At 44.1% G+C, this 17,171-nt stretch overlaps 1 protein-coding gene across 6 annotated transcripts in view; it reads right to left on the bottom strand.

Annotated features, from left to right (window-relative positions):
• The window catches only part of LOC126524296 (uncharacterized), a 105,764-nt gene that overhangs the window by 27,371 nt on the left and 61,222 nt on the right, over positions 1-17,171 (bottom strand). For all 6 annotated transcript variants that reach the window (XR_008610968.2, XM_055067229.2, XM_055067228.2 and 3 more), the window contains exon 7: positions 9,903-10,013. Coding sequence is in view for 5 of the 6 variants with exons in the window: in XM_055067229.2 (XP_054923204.2) it covers positions 9,903-10,013 (111 nt within the window). In the remaining variant the exon portion in view is untranslated. The remainder of the gene's footprint in view (positions 1-9,902; positions 10,014-17,171) is intronic.

Raw genomic sequence — 17,171 nt, 5'->3', positions numbered from 1 at the left:
GATGACATGGACACTGCATTTTTGGGCGTTGTCGACGCCATCACCATTTCACAGGAGCAGCGCCACGACCCAGAATTGCTCCCACTAATTAATTTTTTCGAAGGCCGAAGAAAAGACGTTTCGCCACTTTATGCCAGTGGACTGCTGTTGTTTTGTCTTCGAAACGATGTTCTCTATACGAAGAACTTTTCTGCCAGTGGCAGCACGTACCTGCTTGTCGTACTGGCATCACTTCAAAAAGAAATACTAAAAGCATGCCATGATGAAAGCACCGCAGGTCATCTAGGCTACACAAGAACATTGTCCGGACTCCGATGCAAGTATACTGGCCAAAGGTACCCGCTGCTGTAAAACATAATGTGCAAACGTGCTGACTGCCAAAGACGCAAAGCACCTCCCGGTAAGCCTGCAGGTCTCTTACATCCAGTTGAGGTACCAGACCAGCCATTCGCCCAAGTTGGAATGGATTTCCTGGGCCCATTTCCAAATTCGACAGCTAGCAACAGATGGATCATTGTTGTCACCGATTACTTGACACGTTACACGGAGACGAAATCTACCCAGCGAGGCACAGCAGCTGAAGCAGTTCATTTTTTTATCGAACACATCGTCCTTAGGCATGGCACCCCAAAAGTCATCATCACAGACAGGGGAACTGCCTTCACTGCCAAACTCCTTGACTCGGTTCTCAGACTCAGTGGTACAAGCCACCGGAAAACAACCGCATATCATCTCCAGACAAACGGACTAACCGAGTGTCTTAATAAGATCCTTGCAGAGATGCTTTGCATGTATGTCGATGTAGAACATAAGAATTGGGATCAGATTTTGCCTTAAGTTACCTTTGCCTACAACACTGCTCTATAAGAAACTACTGGAAAGACACCAGTCAGCTTGGTCCACGGTCGCGAAGCCACAACGACACAGGATGCCATGCTACCGCATGAGTTTGACGACATACCTACCAATGTTGATGAATTTACCCAGCGCACCGAAGAAGCCAGACAGCTTGTACGTGCACGTATCTGCATTCAGCAAAACCAAGATGCGAAACGATACAATCCTTTCCGAAAAACTCCTATGACAGTACTTTGGGCCGTACAGTGTGATCCGCCGCCTGAGCAACCTGAATTACAAGGTCATTCCTGACAGTGACAATAGTTCCAGTTGCCGCAAGCACTTACCTGAAGTGGTGCGTGTGGTACGGATGACGCCATACCTGTCAAACTAACTTTCTATTTTTTTTCTTTTTTTTTGTGTGCCGTTATACCGCCCTCATATGCTTATGTGCTTCCTTCGGAGGGACGCAAATGCCGCGCCTGTGCTCCGTTGAAGAGGAGGACAACGCAAGTGTGCCTGAGTGTACTTGTCAAGGCACAGTGAGGAAGAAGTCGTGGTTGCACTCGTAATTAAAACGGGAACCTGCTGCTGTGCCTCCTGCTCAACGACCCCTTTTTTGACGTTGCGACAGTATTGTTTAGTTATTTTGTGTAGGTTAATTATTTGCCGAGCTAAAGAGAAATCACATTTATTTATTTATTTATAAAATACTGCGGACAACAAGTCCAAGCAGGGTGAGCAGAATACAAAAGATTATATACACAGAGGAACAGGATGAAACAAGTGTATAACACATTTTTTCACACCAATTCTTTGGTCGTAAGGTAGACAATTAAGAAAAATTTTTACTTGATTACAATACAACTATGATTAATACACGAAATAACAACATCATTTACACAAATGGCATACAGCTCACAGGCGCTGGGGATATGCTTCAGTTGATCTATTACAGTCAGCTATTGTTTGTGGAAAAAAAAAAAAAAAAAGAGTACCTAAAAATGCCAAACCTTGCAGAAACTGGCGTTAGAGAACGAGGGTAGTGGTGCTGAGTAGGTCTGCTTATCAAGGGGGATACGTATTTTGCGGTGTCTAAGGCTAGCCTATGATTAATTAAGTTTGAAAGAAACTCTAGCCAACTTTTCTTTTTTCAAATTTGTAATGGTTGAATGCCGTTTGCGGTTAGTAATGCAGTGGGGGAGTCAGTAGCCTTAAATTTACTGTAAATAAATCATACTGCTTTTCTCTGAATTCTTTCTAGGTTCTTACTGTTAATTTTTGTGTGAGGGTCCCAACTATGGTAGCATACTAAAGTTTTGGCCTAATTAAAGAAAAGTAAGAGAGTAGGAGGAGGAGTAGATTTTAATGAAGAGAAAGGAGGAGAGGTCGGCCTGGAGAGCGTGTCTCTAGCCTGCTACTCCTCACTGGGGAAAGGGGAAGTGGGAAATACAGAGAAAGGTAGGTGGCGGGTGATTATGTTATGGTACAATGAGATACTATATACACATTGTCCAATATGCGGATGCGCATTGTAGACGCAATACACGTAAGAGTAATCTTGTCCATGCAAAAAGTAATCTTGTCACAAAAACTTATTGCGCAAACACATTTCGCACTGACTGCACATCTCACAGCTTCTAGAGGCGATCGTCTAAACCAGTCTCACTTTAAAAGTTCAAACGTGATTTTATGGTCCCCACGTTGGGCACAGTCAACACTCCTCCACGCGCCCAAAAGCTTTTCTTCTGAAAAGGGGCGGGAGTCCAAGCTATCAACTGTAGATTTGAGTGTTTTTCGTTCGGCCGCATATTGAGGGCACACGCAAAGTAAATGAGCTATTGTCTCAAGAGTGTGACAGGCGCTACATTCAGAGTCCCGTGCTTGTCCAATCTTGTGAAGGTATTGGTGGGTGTATGCCACACCCAGCCGTAATCGTTGAATGAGTGTTTCCTAGCTTCTCCGCAACCGAAGTGGAAGCCGGAATTGTAATCCAGCGTCAAGTCTATGGAGGCGCTCTTGTCGATCTTCGGGCTTGTCCCAATGTCGCGCCATAGAAGTTTTAATGGAGGTATGGAGCAAGGCGTTAATGCCATGCCGGGAAAAATGAATTTTTATAATGGTTCTGTCAGTGTGCGCCTTTGTCACTTCCACGTCAGCCTGTTCGTTTCCAGCTATTCCACAATGGCCAGGAATCCACTGCAGCATGAGGGTATACCCGGAATGAGACGCCTCAGCAAGCAGAGACATGATGTCATAAACCAGAGGACTATATGCGGTTCTGTCACTCATAGAATTGCTGATGAGTTACAGTGCTGGTTTTGAGTCGCAGAACACTGTCCACTTCTCGAGACTCTGTTGCAGTATGCAGCGAACTGCTTCTCGAACTCCGGTCAACTCAGCTGCTGTAGACGACGTTCTGTATCCTATCTTGAACCGTTGTGCAATCCCCATTCCTGGCACCGTGTAGGCCACCGCGGAAGTGGTCTGGGTCACAGAACCATCTGTAAAAACATGTTCGTAATACCCATACATGTAAGCAATGTATGATAGCGTGAAATGCTTGAGCCCAGCAAGCGGCATTTTCGACTTCTTCGTTATTCCAGGGATTGAGAGTCTCACCGTTGGCTTTGCCGTCGTCCAGAGTGGAACTTCGGGTATGTAATACGGTTCGAAGTCCGACGGCAATAAGTCTTGCTGCGACAACACGGCTTCTGGGTAGGCGGACACAGGCCGTACGCTTGTGACGTTCGTGAGTGGATGGTTCCTGTGTCTAGTCAGTACCCTTAGATGCACTCGCAATGGCTCATGTTGCAGATAAACTCGAGCTGGGCACGCACGTGCCTCTGCAATAGTGCCCCAAGTAGACGCACATCGTGGTAGTCCTAGGCAAATTCTCAGTGCGCGAGCCTGAGCACTTTCAAGTGTGCGTACAGCAGTTGTACTAACCCGAGAAAGTACAGGCGCACTGTAGCGGAAGTAGCCACCAAAAAGTGCCTGGTAGAGCTGCAGAAGAGATGAGTTGGATGGCGCCCATGATTTTGCAGACATATGTCGAATGATCTGAGTAAAGCTGTCCAGCTTCTTTTCTTAATCCAGAGAGGTGCTTCGACCAAGATAAGTCACAGTCGATGATGACTCCAAGAAATTTGTAGTGGGTTACTGAAGGTATAATCTTCCCATCAATCATAACGGGGTAGCAGGCCATTGACTTCCGTGTAAATTCCATTCTAATTTAACACTAAGCAGGGCAGTCTTGTGTTTGTGGTGCAGAAGGCATAGTTTCCGAAAAGTGGCAGAGCAGATGGTATTTAGGTGCAAGTTCCATGATAATATCATAAGAAGCCAACAATCGAAATCTATAATGCTTTTTGCACTAATCTGTCAAGTTTCTCACTGCATAGGTCATAGATTTCCAGAATAAGTCACTCGTTAATGTTAGACCTAGATATTTATAGCAGGCTACTTTCAGTAAAGGTGCTGCAGCTACATTGTAAGTGTAGTCTAAGGGGACTTTTTTTGTGCATTATGGGGAGATAGACACACTTGGTTGCATTAAGAAGCATTCCCCATTGCTCACACCATTTCAACACATTGCCTAAGTAAGAGCTAAGGTCACGGTGGTCACTGATTCAGGTAACTTCTCTAAACAAAACACAATCGTCAGCAAATAGACAAATTTGAACTGGGGTGTTAATCATACTGACAATATCATTATTATATACCAAAAAAATGTAGAGGGCCAAGTACGCTCCCCTGCGGAACGCCAGAAGTTACCGGAAGGCAGCCAGAATGTTGTTCTCCCACCTGAGCATATTGGTTGCAATTGTTTACATAGGCTGAAATCCAGAAAAAGAATAAATCTGGTATGCCAATCAACCGAAGCTTAGTAATTAGTTTATCATGTAGAACTGTATTGAATGCTTTGCTGTAGTCTAGGAATATTACATCGATTTGACTGTTAGTATTCGGACAAGCTGCAAAGGTGTGAACTACAGTAACCAATTGTGTTGTAGTAGAAAATCCTTTTAGAAATCTATGTTGATGATTTGACAAAACTGAGTGTTCTTCTAATAATTTAACTTGTGAGCTATTATGTGTTTGATGAGTTTACAACATGACGATGTTAAGGAGATCGGCTGATAATTATGTAGTAATAGACGGTCGCCTTTTTTGAATATAGGCGCAACTTGGGCCGACTTCCAGTCATCTGAAAATTCCAGAGTGACACAGAGAGACACGAAAAATACATACCACAGTTCCAGGCCTCTATTGTCAAGAAATGGCAAAATAAAATTTAATTTTAATGCTTGGGTCAATAGCCCAAAAAGGTGAATAATGCATTAATAATGCAAGCATTTTTTAAATGTCGTCAACATAAGGGCCACTATAATACATAAGATTTTACTTTTTGCAATGTGGGAACAATGCAGCAAAAAATAGAGCAAAATAATTCAATTTTTAACCTAGTATTTTAACATCTGCTTGCAACATAACACCACCACACATGCAGCTCTCCACTTTAAAAAAACTGTACTAGCTGCTCCAGGTGCTAAAATATGAAGGAAAGCAGTTTAGCAAGGGAATAAAAAAAGTTGCGAGAAAATTGCAAAAAACAACTCAGGATTGAAAGGGACATGGGTTATGGAATTTTTTTCAGCAAAGGTATTGATCTATGAAGTGAGAAACTTGACACATTATTGCAAAAAGCATTATAGATATTAAAAAGTGTGTTCCAAAAATTCAGTTTTCTTGCAATTTTAGCCTCCTAAGACTCCTTAGATCTGTCCCCTCGAAAAGCTAAATGGCATACGGCAGCGAACACACCCAGCAACTCGGCTGTGCAAAAGTATGTGGCTTTTGCAAAAGTCTTCTTAAGAAGGATCTGCTAGTCCAGCAAGGAGGAATGGTGCTCGAGCACAGTGATGGAATTGCATGCCGTACACTCGCACACTACCAAGCCAGAGTGCGCACTGTCGTGGTACAAGATCCAGTGCCCTCCTTTTGACAAATTTGGCCACATGTGATGCATGCAGTATCTCGGATGCTTCAATACCTTCTTGCAGAAAACTGCATCGAAAGTTCAGCCTACAGGTACAAAATCATGGTGAACAATTACATGGCCGTTCAAAAACATGATCAACACAGCTAATATTGCTTTACTCTTGCGCAGTTTTTTTTTTTATCTTGGCTCACGTTTCTTTTTTCACTTCTTGCTCTGGGACGACAGCTCAGTGTAATATTTGTAAATGCAAAATTTACTGCCAGTTGAATTGCTTCTTCGCAAGCATTCATTACTTATGTCTAAAGTTTTCCAATGAAGGCAAAATTAATTTTGTTCAAAGCTTTTGCTCAGAAGTCAGCAGTTTCGGTAGGGTACTGATTGAAAACTTTCTAATTTTGAGATTTTGCATTAGGATCTTCTGAAAAGAAAACTTTCTCTAATGAAATGCCTCTGATGTAAAGCAACTGCTTACAATAATATACATTTGGTGAAATGCACAAGATCAATGTTTTCATCATCGCAAGAGGTGGAGGGGCATTCTGACAATGCATCATTTTTGGGGTCTTCATAGCCTACCCGAAAATTATTAACGTGCTTAAAAACAGTCCTTTAATTTCAGACACCCTTTCCACAGGCCTGTCAAAACATCAGATAAATTTCTGCTTTGTTCTTGCCAAATTTCCCAAGAAACTTGATACTGATCTTTAGTTCTGTCTGTTGGTCTACCTACATTACGACCAAGTCCAAAAAATTGGTGCCACAAACACTGCACGCATAAAATTCTGGCTTGTCATGCAGCAATCCAGCTTGCACTGGAGGTCAATGAGGACTGCACAGAACAAGAAAGCAGTGCCGCCACACCCTCCCCCACTTTGCTGCACAACCTTCTTGTGCTGAGCCGAGAGCTCAATCAGGGCCTGTGTGCCCTCCCAGGAGCCCTCCTCAACAGGGCAGAAGGCGTCGCAGGCTGTCTGTCACCTCACACACTGCAAGCAATAGCCAGCAGCAATTCGAGCAACTCGGGGATTCCCGCAAAATGCAGAGAGCACAAATTAAACTGCAAACAAAATGTGCTGTGGAGAAGAAGGACAAACTCCCTTTTGGCAGTGTGGTTCGTAAAAGTCGATGAAAGTGAAAAGTTGGCACCCACCTGATAGCAACCCGAAACGATAGAGGAAACCCACATGGATTTCTCAGAATGAAATCTTTACAGCTGAAAAAAAAAATTCATTCTAGGGAGACGACTGAACCTTTGACTGCCTTGTTGAAGCTGTTGGTCCACTGTCAGAGCTAACCACAAGGTTAGCAGATCACAAAGTGAGGCTTAATTAATCAGCAACTCAAACACATGGCCACTGAATATAGCAAATCACTTCGGTACAAATCTACAAGGTGTAGAAAGTCTAATAAAAGAAAATAGTAGTCATCCATGAGACAACAGCACAGAACTACAAAGGTAACCGTTTGTAACTTAGTAACATCAAACATTTGGATAGTTGGTTCTGTACAATCCCAATTACTATAACAGTCCGACTTTTTGATCAGGACAAAATCAGGCTAGGACAAGCGCTGACTATTTAACTAACAATGTTTCTTTGCAAACAAAACATATGTAGTGTTGCAGAATAAAAATGTTGTGGTTATGTTTTCTAAAAAAGTTGCAGTATGGTACTTTGAATCAATTGTTTGTAACTTTGGGCTACAGTGTTATGCTTGTGGTTCCTTTAACACTGCTGCAGGATCTGATGCCATAAACGAATGGCCTGCTTGGGCCTGGAATTGCAATGGCCGGAGCTGCAATATGGACACAATTTACTTCCTCTAGTATCACTTTCAGTGCTGAAGCACGAGTCATTACACAATTTAGGCTTGTGATGGTAAACAGCACAGAGAACAGACAGAAAGAACGCACACTGCAAAGCTCCATGATATGCGTTTGTTCTGCCTGTTTTCGTTTTATGCACTGTGGCCAACCGTGTTCAGCCCCAGCAGTGTCGCGCCCAATTTTAGTTGCCCTACAGTTGCCTCGTGTTAGCATGGCAAGTCATGTGGTGCAGATCGTGTGGGCCAGGTCCTTGTTTCAGCATGCACGTTTCTCACCCACAGGAGAAAACTAAATGAGCGTGCTTCTCTGCCTGTCAGGGGCCCCCTCCCACCGTGCATAACCGCCTCCCCAGCTCAGCTGCACTAAAAGTAGGCAGATTAATAGAATTCATGTCTTTACTGTGTCGTTACTGGAAAAGGAAAAAATTTAATGAAAGCCGTCTTGGTGCCAGCTTGGCAAAATTCACTAAAATTTTGCCTACTATCCCAGTTCAGCCTTTTGGTCACATGTAGTGCAATTTGTGCAGTAAAATTTCGGGGTTAAGTGCCCTGACACTAAAGCAGTGGAAAGCACCCTTACCTGGCTATTCCTGCATCCTGGCTTTTGTCATGTTAAGTTATGCGTTGTGTGACGTTACAGTAGCAACAATTGAGAGCTCAATAAACTTGAGAAAAAGCTTTGCCTCAGGAAGTTCCCACCTAAACACATGGTGAACATCCACTGCACCGATCTGCTGAGTTGGTGGGATATTATCTTGGCACTAGACATCAGAATTGTAGTATAGGCCTTCCATTAAGTCCACCCAACTGAGCTCCCAGAAGATGCTCCCCACTCCCGAGATAGCGGGACTGCAAACCGCGACGGAACTTCAAGCACTTACATGGCCACACATAGTGGCACACACCACAAGCATCAGCTTCAAGCGCCACCAGCCTCCGTAAGTCAAGGGCCGCCAAGAAACCAATGAGCAAAAGACCCAGGTCCTAAGACACAGGTTGGACCAAAGCCAACAGGGCATTTCCAGGCATGGGAACATTGAAATTCCAAAATTACCAGTCAAAGAGAAAAAAAAGTTTACAAATACTATCAAAAATTGTTAAGCCATTGATTGCTCATTCCAAATTCAGGCTTTGTTCTCAAAAGACACTGTGACCAGGCATTCAGCTCTGTAGTTGCAGCTACAGAATGATCTGTGCACAGTAGTAGTATAGTACTAGTACTAAGTTGGCGCTTCACTGTCTTCCTTTCTTCTGTCCCTTTTCAAGAAATGTATTTTGCGCTGCAAAGTATACCTAGTACAAGTTCCTGCATACCATGACGATGACGCACTGCTTTCAATCTGATTATGTATGCTCATTGAAAAGATAAGTTAATTTACATGTTAAGCTGGCAGCAACAAGTAGCCTCATGCATTTTTGGCATTACAGAGGATTTTATGCATTGCACAATGAACTAGCAAAGTGGTCAGTCTAGGCGTGCGCCACTATCCCATTTCTGATAGTTGCAGAGCAGCCTGATTAATGCAGGACACTAAATGTCCAGTGGATTGTATGGAGGACGCCTTGTCGTGATTCACAGATCGCAATAAAGTGCTGCCTGAGGGCGATTACGACAAGACACTAAAGGTAAATAAAGTTCTATGTGAAGGTGAAGTTTGCTAGTCTCATCTTTTTCTGTTCACCAGTAATAGTAGCAGACTACAGCTTTACGTTAGAAAATTGGGTGTGCATTAGATCTTTACTTTGTTTTACACATTCTAACATCATTACTGTTAGTCTTCTACGTTGCATAAAAATTGGCTGCACATTCAATTCAGTGGCATGTTAGAATATGGCAAATACTGCCAAATGAACCAGCAGTGTCCTGCCATATAATTTTGCATTACAGAGTCAAAGTAAGGGAAATCAACTGCACTCACAAAGTTCAAGCTCACGAGATATTCACGTAATAAAGGTAGAAATATCAGGTGCAGTTGGGCACTGTTTCCCTGCAGTGGTAGGTGCTGCTATTGGGTAAATTAAGATATTTGATCGGATTCAACAAATCAGGCCCTGGAAAATTGGCACGCAACTGAATTTGTGAAACTTTAATGTCTTTTTTGCCTAATAAGAACGTTTAATTTTGTTGGTGCTATTTCAACACTCATAAACAAGCTCTAAAGAACCAGGCAGTTTATAAGCTCGTGGAAGTTGGCAGCTAGTATGCCAGCTAGACTCCTCCGCTGACCACACTTACAGGTCCTCCAGCACGGGCCTTGGCAGCAGGGGCTCAGGCGACGGTTCTAGGTCAGGGCAGAGCACATGCAGCCGCTTCTCCTCCTCCTCCTCGCTGCAGGCCGCGACCATCCTGTGGGGGGGGCAACAAACACCAGGAATAGTCCGGACGACGGTCTAGGCTAAACGCTGCCATTAATTAGCTCGAGGGAGGCCCAGACAGCCATTACATGGCATGGGCAGCATTGAGTTTAGGGTACAATATGTGCAATAATCAATTCATCACATTTCATAAGAGTAACAGAACAAGTTAGGCTGCAACAAACGCATATAGACAGGAATAACAAAACAAATTTACAGAATACAGGCACACAGATAACGAATTATAAGGATGTTAGAATAAGACAAAAAAACTATATCTTATATCTTAGTCTTATTTCAGCTAACTTTAGCCAGAGTAAAAATACGCCGATACACTGTAACACGACGCAACCAAATGCGTGTTGCACATTTTTTTATGTAGCACGTCACACTATTTTTTGTATTTGCTTAATTAGGCAATTAGTCAAGATTAATTAACCAACTTCAGAAGCAGTGAAGTTAGGCAAAAAATTCCAATTAGAAAGTTGCAGAGCATTCGAATGAACAGTTCTGTCTTCCTATCTGTTAAGTATTAGTGTTTTCCAATTTACTGCGGATGCCCACGAAATACAAAATAACACCATGTGACATGCCCACTTGCGCGTTGTGATTGCACTGCTCCCAAGCGTTCCACACACAAACGAACATAGCATTTAGTCGGGTGTGCCACCACGAGGAAAGCACAACGCTGGCATAAATCGCACAGCGAACGCCTTCGTCGCTGCCCTGTCGCCTTTTAAGCAGCAGCACGTCCTGCTAGATGCTACATTCATTTGTACGTGGACAGTTTGGGAGTGCTGCAATCACAGTGCGCAAGCGGGCATGTCAAGTGGTGTTTATCGCTCAGTACCTTTGAACTTTTCGCAGACGCTTCAAGCAACACACGCACACAAATAAATGTAAATAAACGCAACGTTTATTTTACACACGTGCATTACGTCGCAATTATTCATCCAGTGCTCCTACAGAAACTTTATTGCTCACATATGAGAAACGCAGTCGAGCAGGCTCACCACATTGCGAAACGTTGTATTGGCGCAGGACATACAAAATACCGAAACTAGAAATGAACTCGCGATACAAGATGCTCTAGAACAGGATTTTGAATTCATAAATGAACCTAAATGTTTGGTTAAACTGATCTGTCAAATCTCTCCGTTTCACTTGTTGAGTCAAGCGGAGGCGGACGTCTGTTAACAGGTGGAAATATCAATCGCACATATGCAGAATGGTTTGCAACGTTTTTTTCTGTTGCCAACGAAGTGGTGGCTGTAGATTCTTGCGTTTTCGCTTGGTTGCCACGGTTCTCCGTCAGGGCTACGCAGCACAATTACAGGAAAACAACATTATCAGACTTTCTTATGCGAGACGCTGTGTTGTGAGGAATGCAAGTAATTCGATTACACAACACGTTGAACGGCCCATATCCAGCGCTCTCGCCTTTCCCCTTCATACGATCGCGATGGAAATCGGTAAAACTGAACGTTGTTATTGAGTCCTTCAAGTTCATGGCAATTTACAACACAACAGTAGCGTCGATTGCGGCATTTCTTCGTAGCGCGCAGAGCTATCGAGGTTGCCGTTGCTTTCGCCATCAGTCCGACGAATGAGCCAGCAAGCGCTTTATGGCAGTTCGGCGGCACGTCCGACTAGTGGAGAAATTCATAGCTCTCTGTCTGGGTGTTAATGCACAAAACGCTCGCAATATGGACCAAAATATAGTTAAATTGTTGTTTCGCAGCTGCCAGCCACGTAAGCAACTTAGCAAGGGAGTCGGGCTTCACACTACTCAATTACTGTCTCTTCGCACCGGCAGGTGGCACTACGCGTCTTGCAAAACTCCAGAGTCTGACGTCTATTCAGGGCGAGCTCCACCACTAGAAAAGCTAGCGCCACCGTCGGCGTGGCGTGGCATGAGGGATCACGTGGACACAGCGGCCGCGTCGGCTGCTTCGGAAGCGCCGAAGCTTGCTGAAAACGAATGATTAAAGTCCCCCCTACGCCGCGGTTCTGATTAAGTGGTGGTGAGGCTTTACCACCTTGGGTGTCTGCTTGACAACATTTGAAAGTACTATAACTGGCAGTGGCTTCCTTTGGAGGCATGCAGAATGGTAGGCGACTGCTCGGTGCCGCAGTGCTGGACGTATGCAATGGAGCCCAGGGTCAGCCTTATTCACACGTAGCCGCAGGGCCAGGAGCTGCGTGAAGCTTGGCTGGCGAAACTTAGAACCGGCAGACAGCCATCGGCTACAACTCAGTTATGCAGCAAGCACAGACGCGAGGAGCATTTCTGCTACGGCACCGAGGCTGCGTGATGTTCGGTGAGTAGCAGAAAACGCGCACTGAGATGCTCGCCCGTGCCTGCTGCCCGGCTAATGTCATGACGGTTTCGTCTATGAACTTGTTGATGCTAGATAGTGGCAAGTTCACTGGAACGGAAAGGGAGCGGTAAGACCTACATTAAGAAAAGGCATGGCATATGGTCATGTTTGTGTTATGAATTAATGCACTGGATTCCGAAACGCAAGCAGAGGGAAATCGCATGTTGAGAATACCGATAAACATACAGTATGACGCAACTGAGAAATATTGAAATGCCCAAGAACTTGGAAGACAAAAAAGATTGAATCGTCGCAACGGTACATCACAGTCGCTGTAGCTAGACGTCGAAGTCTCTATAACGGAATTATATTTGAGCAGTTCTGATAGTGTCCACACAACAATGGTTGCTAGTGTACTGTCAAGTGCATATATGCTGCGGCCTAAAGCTCACGGCATGGTGCGAAAACGCGCTCACAGCGAAAGCAAAACATTGTGCGCGGACATGCATGCAGACGCGCAGTCGGTCGCTAACTGCGAACCCGTGCGATTGCTGAATTGAGGTTCCATTCTGTTATGCCCCATCTTGTTATACAGACAGCCCACTATAAGAACATATTTCACATAGTTTACTCTCAGCGTTTGGCTACCGGTAAGACACAGCTATTATACCTTTTTCTCTTAAGGGATAATGGCAACCTGCTGTTCATGACCTGAGAACGCCTGCCAAACGCACCCCAGCCCATTCTTATTCTTCTGATTATTTCCGTCTCATGATCCAGATCCCCCGTCACTACCTATCCTAAGTAGATGTATTCCCTTACCACTTCCAGTGCCTCGCTACCTATTGTAAATTGCCATTCTCTTCCGAGACTGTTAAACATTACTTTAGTTTTCTGCAGATCAATTTTTAGACCCACCCTTCGGCTTTGCCTCTCCAGGTCAGTGTGCATGCATTGCAATTGGTCCCCTGAGTTACTAAGCAAGGCAATATTATCAGCGAATCGCAAGTTACTAAGGTATTCTCCATTAATTTGATCCCCAATTCTTCACAATCCAGGTCTCTGAATACCTCCTGTAAACACGCTGTGAATAGCATTGGAGAGATCGTATTTCCCTGCCTGATGCCTTTCTTTATTGGGATTTTGTTGCTTTCTTTATGGAGGACTACGGTGGCTGCCTAGCCGCTATAGATATCTTTCAGTATTTTTACATACGGCTCGTCTACACCCTGTTTCCGTAATGCCTCCATGACTGCTGAGGTTTCGGCAGAATCAAACGCTTTCTCATAATCAATGAAAGCTATATACTATAAGGGTTGGTTATATTCCACACATTTCTCTATCACCTGATTGATAGTGTGAATATGGTCTATTGTAGAGTAGCCTTTACGGAATCCTGCCTGGTCCTTTGCTTGACAGAAGTCTAAGATGTTCCTGATTCTATTTGCAATTACCTTAGTAAATAGTTTGTAGGCAACTGACAGTAAGCTGATCGGTCTAAAATTTTTAAAGTATTTTTCAAGCACTCACCTATGGGGCAGAAACCTGGAGGCTTACGAAAAGGGTTCTACTTAAATTGAGGACGACGCAACGAGCTATGGAAAGAAGAATGATGGGTGTAACGTTAAGGGATAAGAAAAGAGCAGATTGGGTGAGGGAACAAACGCGAGTTAATGACATCTTAGTTGAAATCAAGAAAAAGAAATGGCCATGGGCAGGACATGTAATGAGGAGGGAAGATAACCAATGGTCATTAAGGGTTACGGACTGGATTTCAAGGGAAGGGAAGCGTAGCAGGGGGCGGCAGAAAGTTAGGTGGGCAGATGAGATTAAGAAGTTTGCAGGGACGACATGGCCACAATTAGTACATGACCGCCGTTGTTCGAGAAGTATGGGAGAGGCCTTTGCGCTGCAGTGGGCGTAAACAGGCTGCTGCTGATGATGATGTTTGGCTACCTTTCACGCAAGAAGCCGGTTCAGGAGACTCCATTGTGGCTACCGCGAGCAGTGGCGTTCCCTGTACGTATTCGGTAAAGCGATAGCGTCTGTAAACGATTCTGTACTTTCCGTTTGCCCAAGATTATTATATCGACAGCCGAAAACTTCCCTCGTTTTGAGAGTACCTACATAAATGTCCAGGAGGGCTGCCGCGTGGTGTTTTTATTGAGCGCCGTAAGCGAAACCTACGAGGAGCGTGCCGCATGATCCCTCATACTACGCAAGGGAGGCGCTTCCGACAGATGGCGACTCCGTAACTCCTCGCCGCCAATACCCCAAGTGGTGTTGGATGAATCGGCAGTGACGGCGACCAGCACAGCAACATGCGGCACGAGCGAACAGCAGCTACCGAAGCTACTGCCGCGCATGCGATGCCTGTGGCCAGCAACACGTTGAGGGCAACACGCGTCGACATGCTTCTCATCGCAGAAGCCGAACAACTGGCAATTGAACGTCGTGCGGAGGAGGAACGATGGAAGCAGTCTTCATTATCAGCTACCTGCCGAAAGCAGTCACTTATCGGAGATTCGCCGGAAGCGGCGGCGAGCGGGACAAAAGCCTCTAAATTGCCTGCTTCGGTGTGCGAAATGCGAATTCTGCCGTGCCCCTTTGAACGTGTTAAAGGGCGACTGGGACTATAGAGTGGCAGTGAAACTAGTGATGAACTATGCCATTTGCGGTGACATAAGCACTGGATGGAGCTCGCAAAGAACAGGTGGGAATACAGGCTGAAAAAGACCAGCACCAGCTAGTGGCATCTGACAACAAGCACGCCAGAGCAGAAAAGTTCATGCATGCCATAAAGAAGAGGCGCATGAAAGAGAGCGATGGTGATTATGTGCCTGGTGGCTTCTGGTGCAAGGTGGACTTGAATTTCTTGCTTTAATTTCTAAGAATAAATCTATATCATATCCTGCAACTTCGTTTTGCCTTTTCTCAAAAGCTGCATTTCTCCTATGACATGTGCTGTTGCTGTTGCTCACAGTATCTTTTGATGTAATAGTCCGATTTCAATTATTCTTGTTTCATTCAAAAGCTTATGAGTTTCTACACACAATAAAACTAATAAAATATGATATCCCTTATGCTGGAGTTTTTTATGTGGCAATACAACAGATAAGAATTTTGAGTTTCATAACCATCACATTAGATATGGCAATAACTTTTATAACAATGGAGCTAAAATTACAGTGATGGTCTAATTGTGATGTCTGATTGTTCTAGAATGTGTACATATAAATATTTCTCTGATATTCAGTGGTAAATTTGTTGAAAAGTTGGGCAAATTGATTTTCAGAAAGTAGTAATTATATCAAAAACGACTTAAGAAAAAATAGATTGCAAATATGCTTCTAGCAGGCTAAGGTATACCTTGCCTGAAAATTTAATTTGTATATGAGTAAAATTAAAAAAAGAATCAAGCCCCAGTGTCTCCCCTTAAATAAAGAGAAACAATGTAAAAAACAGGCGAGAGAAGAAGACAGAATGATCATGTTGATCCCACGCACTGTGTGAATCAGTGCAAAGCCCTGAAGTTCCAGTAAGGCAAAACTGGCATATTACAATAAGGGATGCACAATGAAAAAGAACTCTGGCAATAAATTTATCCCATAGCTGTCCACAGCTACAATTGTGGACCTCGTAAAGCAAAGGAAACATTTATTCAGCTTCAAAAAATGCAACCCAAGACACGCTGGAGAAACACACCACAGGCCACAGCACCGAAGCAACTGGACACCGCAAAGAAGAGCTTCACTAAAGACATTCTCCAAATCTCAGTCAGTTGTCATGCCAATGACACTGTAAGATTGAGGTTCAGAATACAGTTATACAAATGCCAGTTTAACGAATATTTAAAATAAAAAACTTTTAGAAAATCCCCACCAGCTTTCCTATGTATTCGATGCAAAATTTTTTCGGTTCAACGAATTTCTGAAGAGCGAATACTTCAGTCGATTGAACTTGATCAGTGGCGCTAGGCTCATTTTTGAAAATCAGTTCAAAAAAGTTTTGCGCTCTGCAGCATTGGCGTAGCCGATGCTCGCCGCCTCCAACTCGCCCCTCCAGTGGCGTAACACTGGCTACAATTAGAAACTGCTGGCATAAGTCCTTCGAGAATCTCTAAGACACCAATATTATCGTGAACGGAGCCTTAATAATCGAGAAAGTGAGGTAAATGCAGGACATCGTTAGATACTCCCCCGGGCCATTGTGCAGGACATCGTTAGAGACTCCCCCGGGTCATTCAAATACCTAAAGATGACGAAAGCACTCGTCAGTTAAATTCTGTCACTAGTACTCAACCATTCGTTGCAAAAAACATCCTTGCATTGTTTTATAATATGAAATAAAATGCTACTGGTCTAGTTCTATTTCATCTTTTAGAACAAAGAACTCATTGATATTACCCTTGACAACGGTGCGGGCGGCTGAAAGGTTTCATTTTCACTCAACTCAGTGCTGCCCACGCTATCGCATTTCATTAGTTTTATTATCGAGTACTGCTGCACTGGTTTTGCTGGCTTGCGAAACTCACACAAACTGCACGTAGCAGAGAATTCAATTTCCATGTAATGTCGCAGGATGCCCGAACAGTCTAGCCGCTTGACCAAAATGCAGCTGCAGTGGTGAATCCACCGCTCTGTCTTGGCTCAGCGCCGCCATCTGTCGGGCACCGTTTTACTCACCGACGGCAGCAAAGGGTAGTAGCAATAGCGTATGTAAGGGCACCACTCCCCAGGTTGGGTGGCGGGAGATATGAATTTCGAAAAAGGCATTCGGACTCTTCAGATGCAATTTTCTCGTAAACTACCGTATTTACTTGAATCTAA

This window comes from Dermacentor andersoni, chromosome 3, assembly GCF_023375885.2.
Source record: "Dermacentor andersoni chromosome 3, qqDerAnde1_hic_scaffold, whole genome shotgun sequence".
Classification (NCBI taxonomy): Eukaryota; Metazoa; Arthropoda; class Arachnida; order Ixodida; family Ixodidae; genus Dermacentor; species Dermacentor andersoni.
The sequence above is the reverse complement of the archived record's forward strand: the minus strand, read 5'-3'. Positions and strand labels throughout refer to the sequence as shown.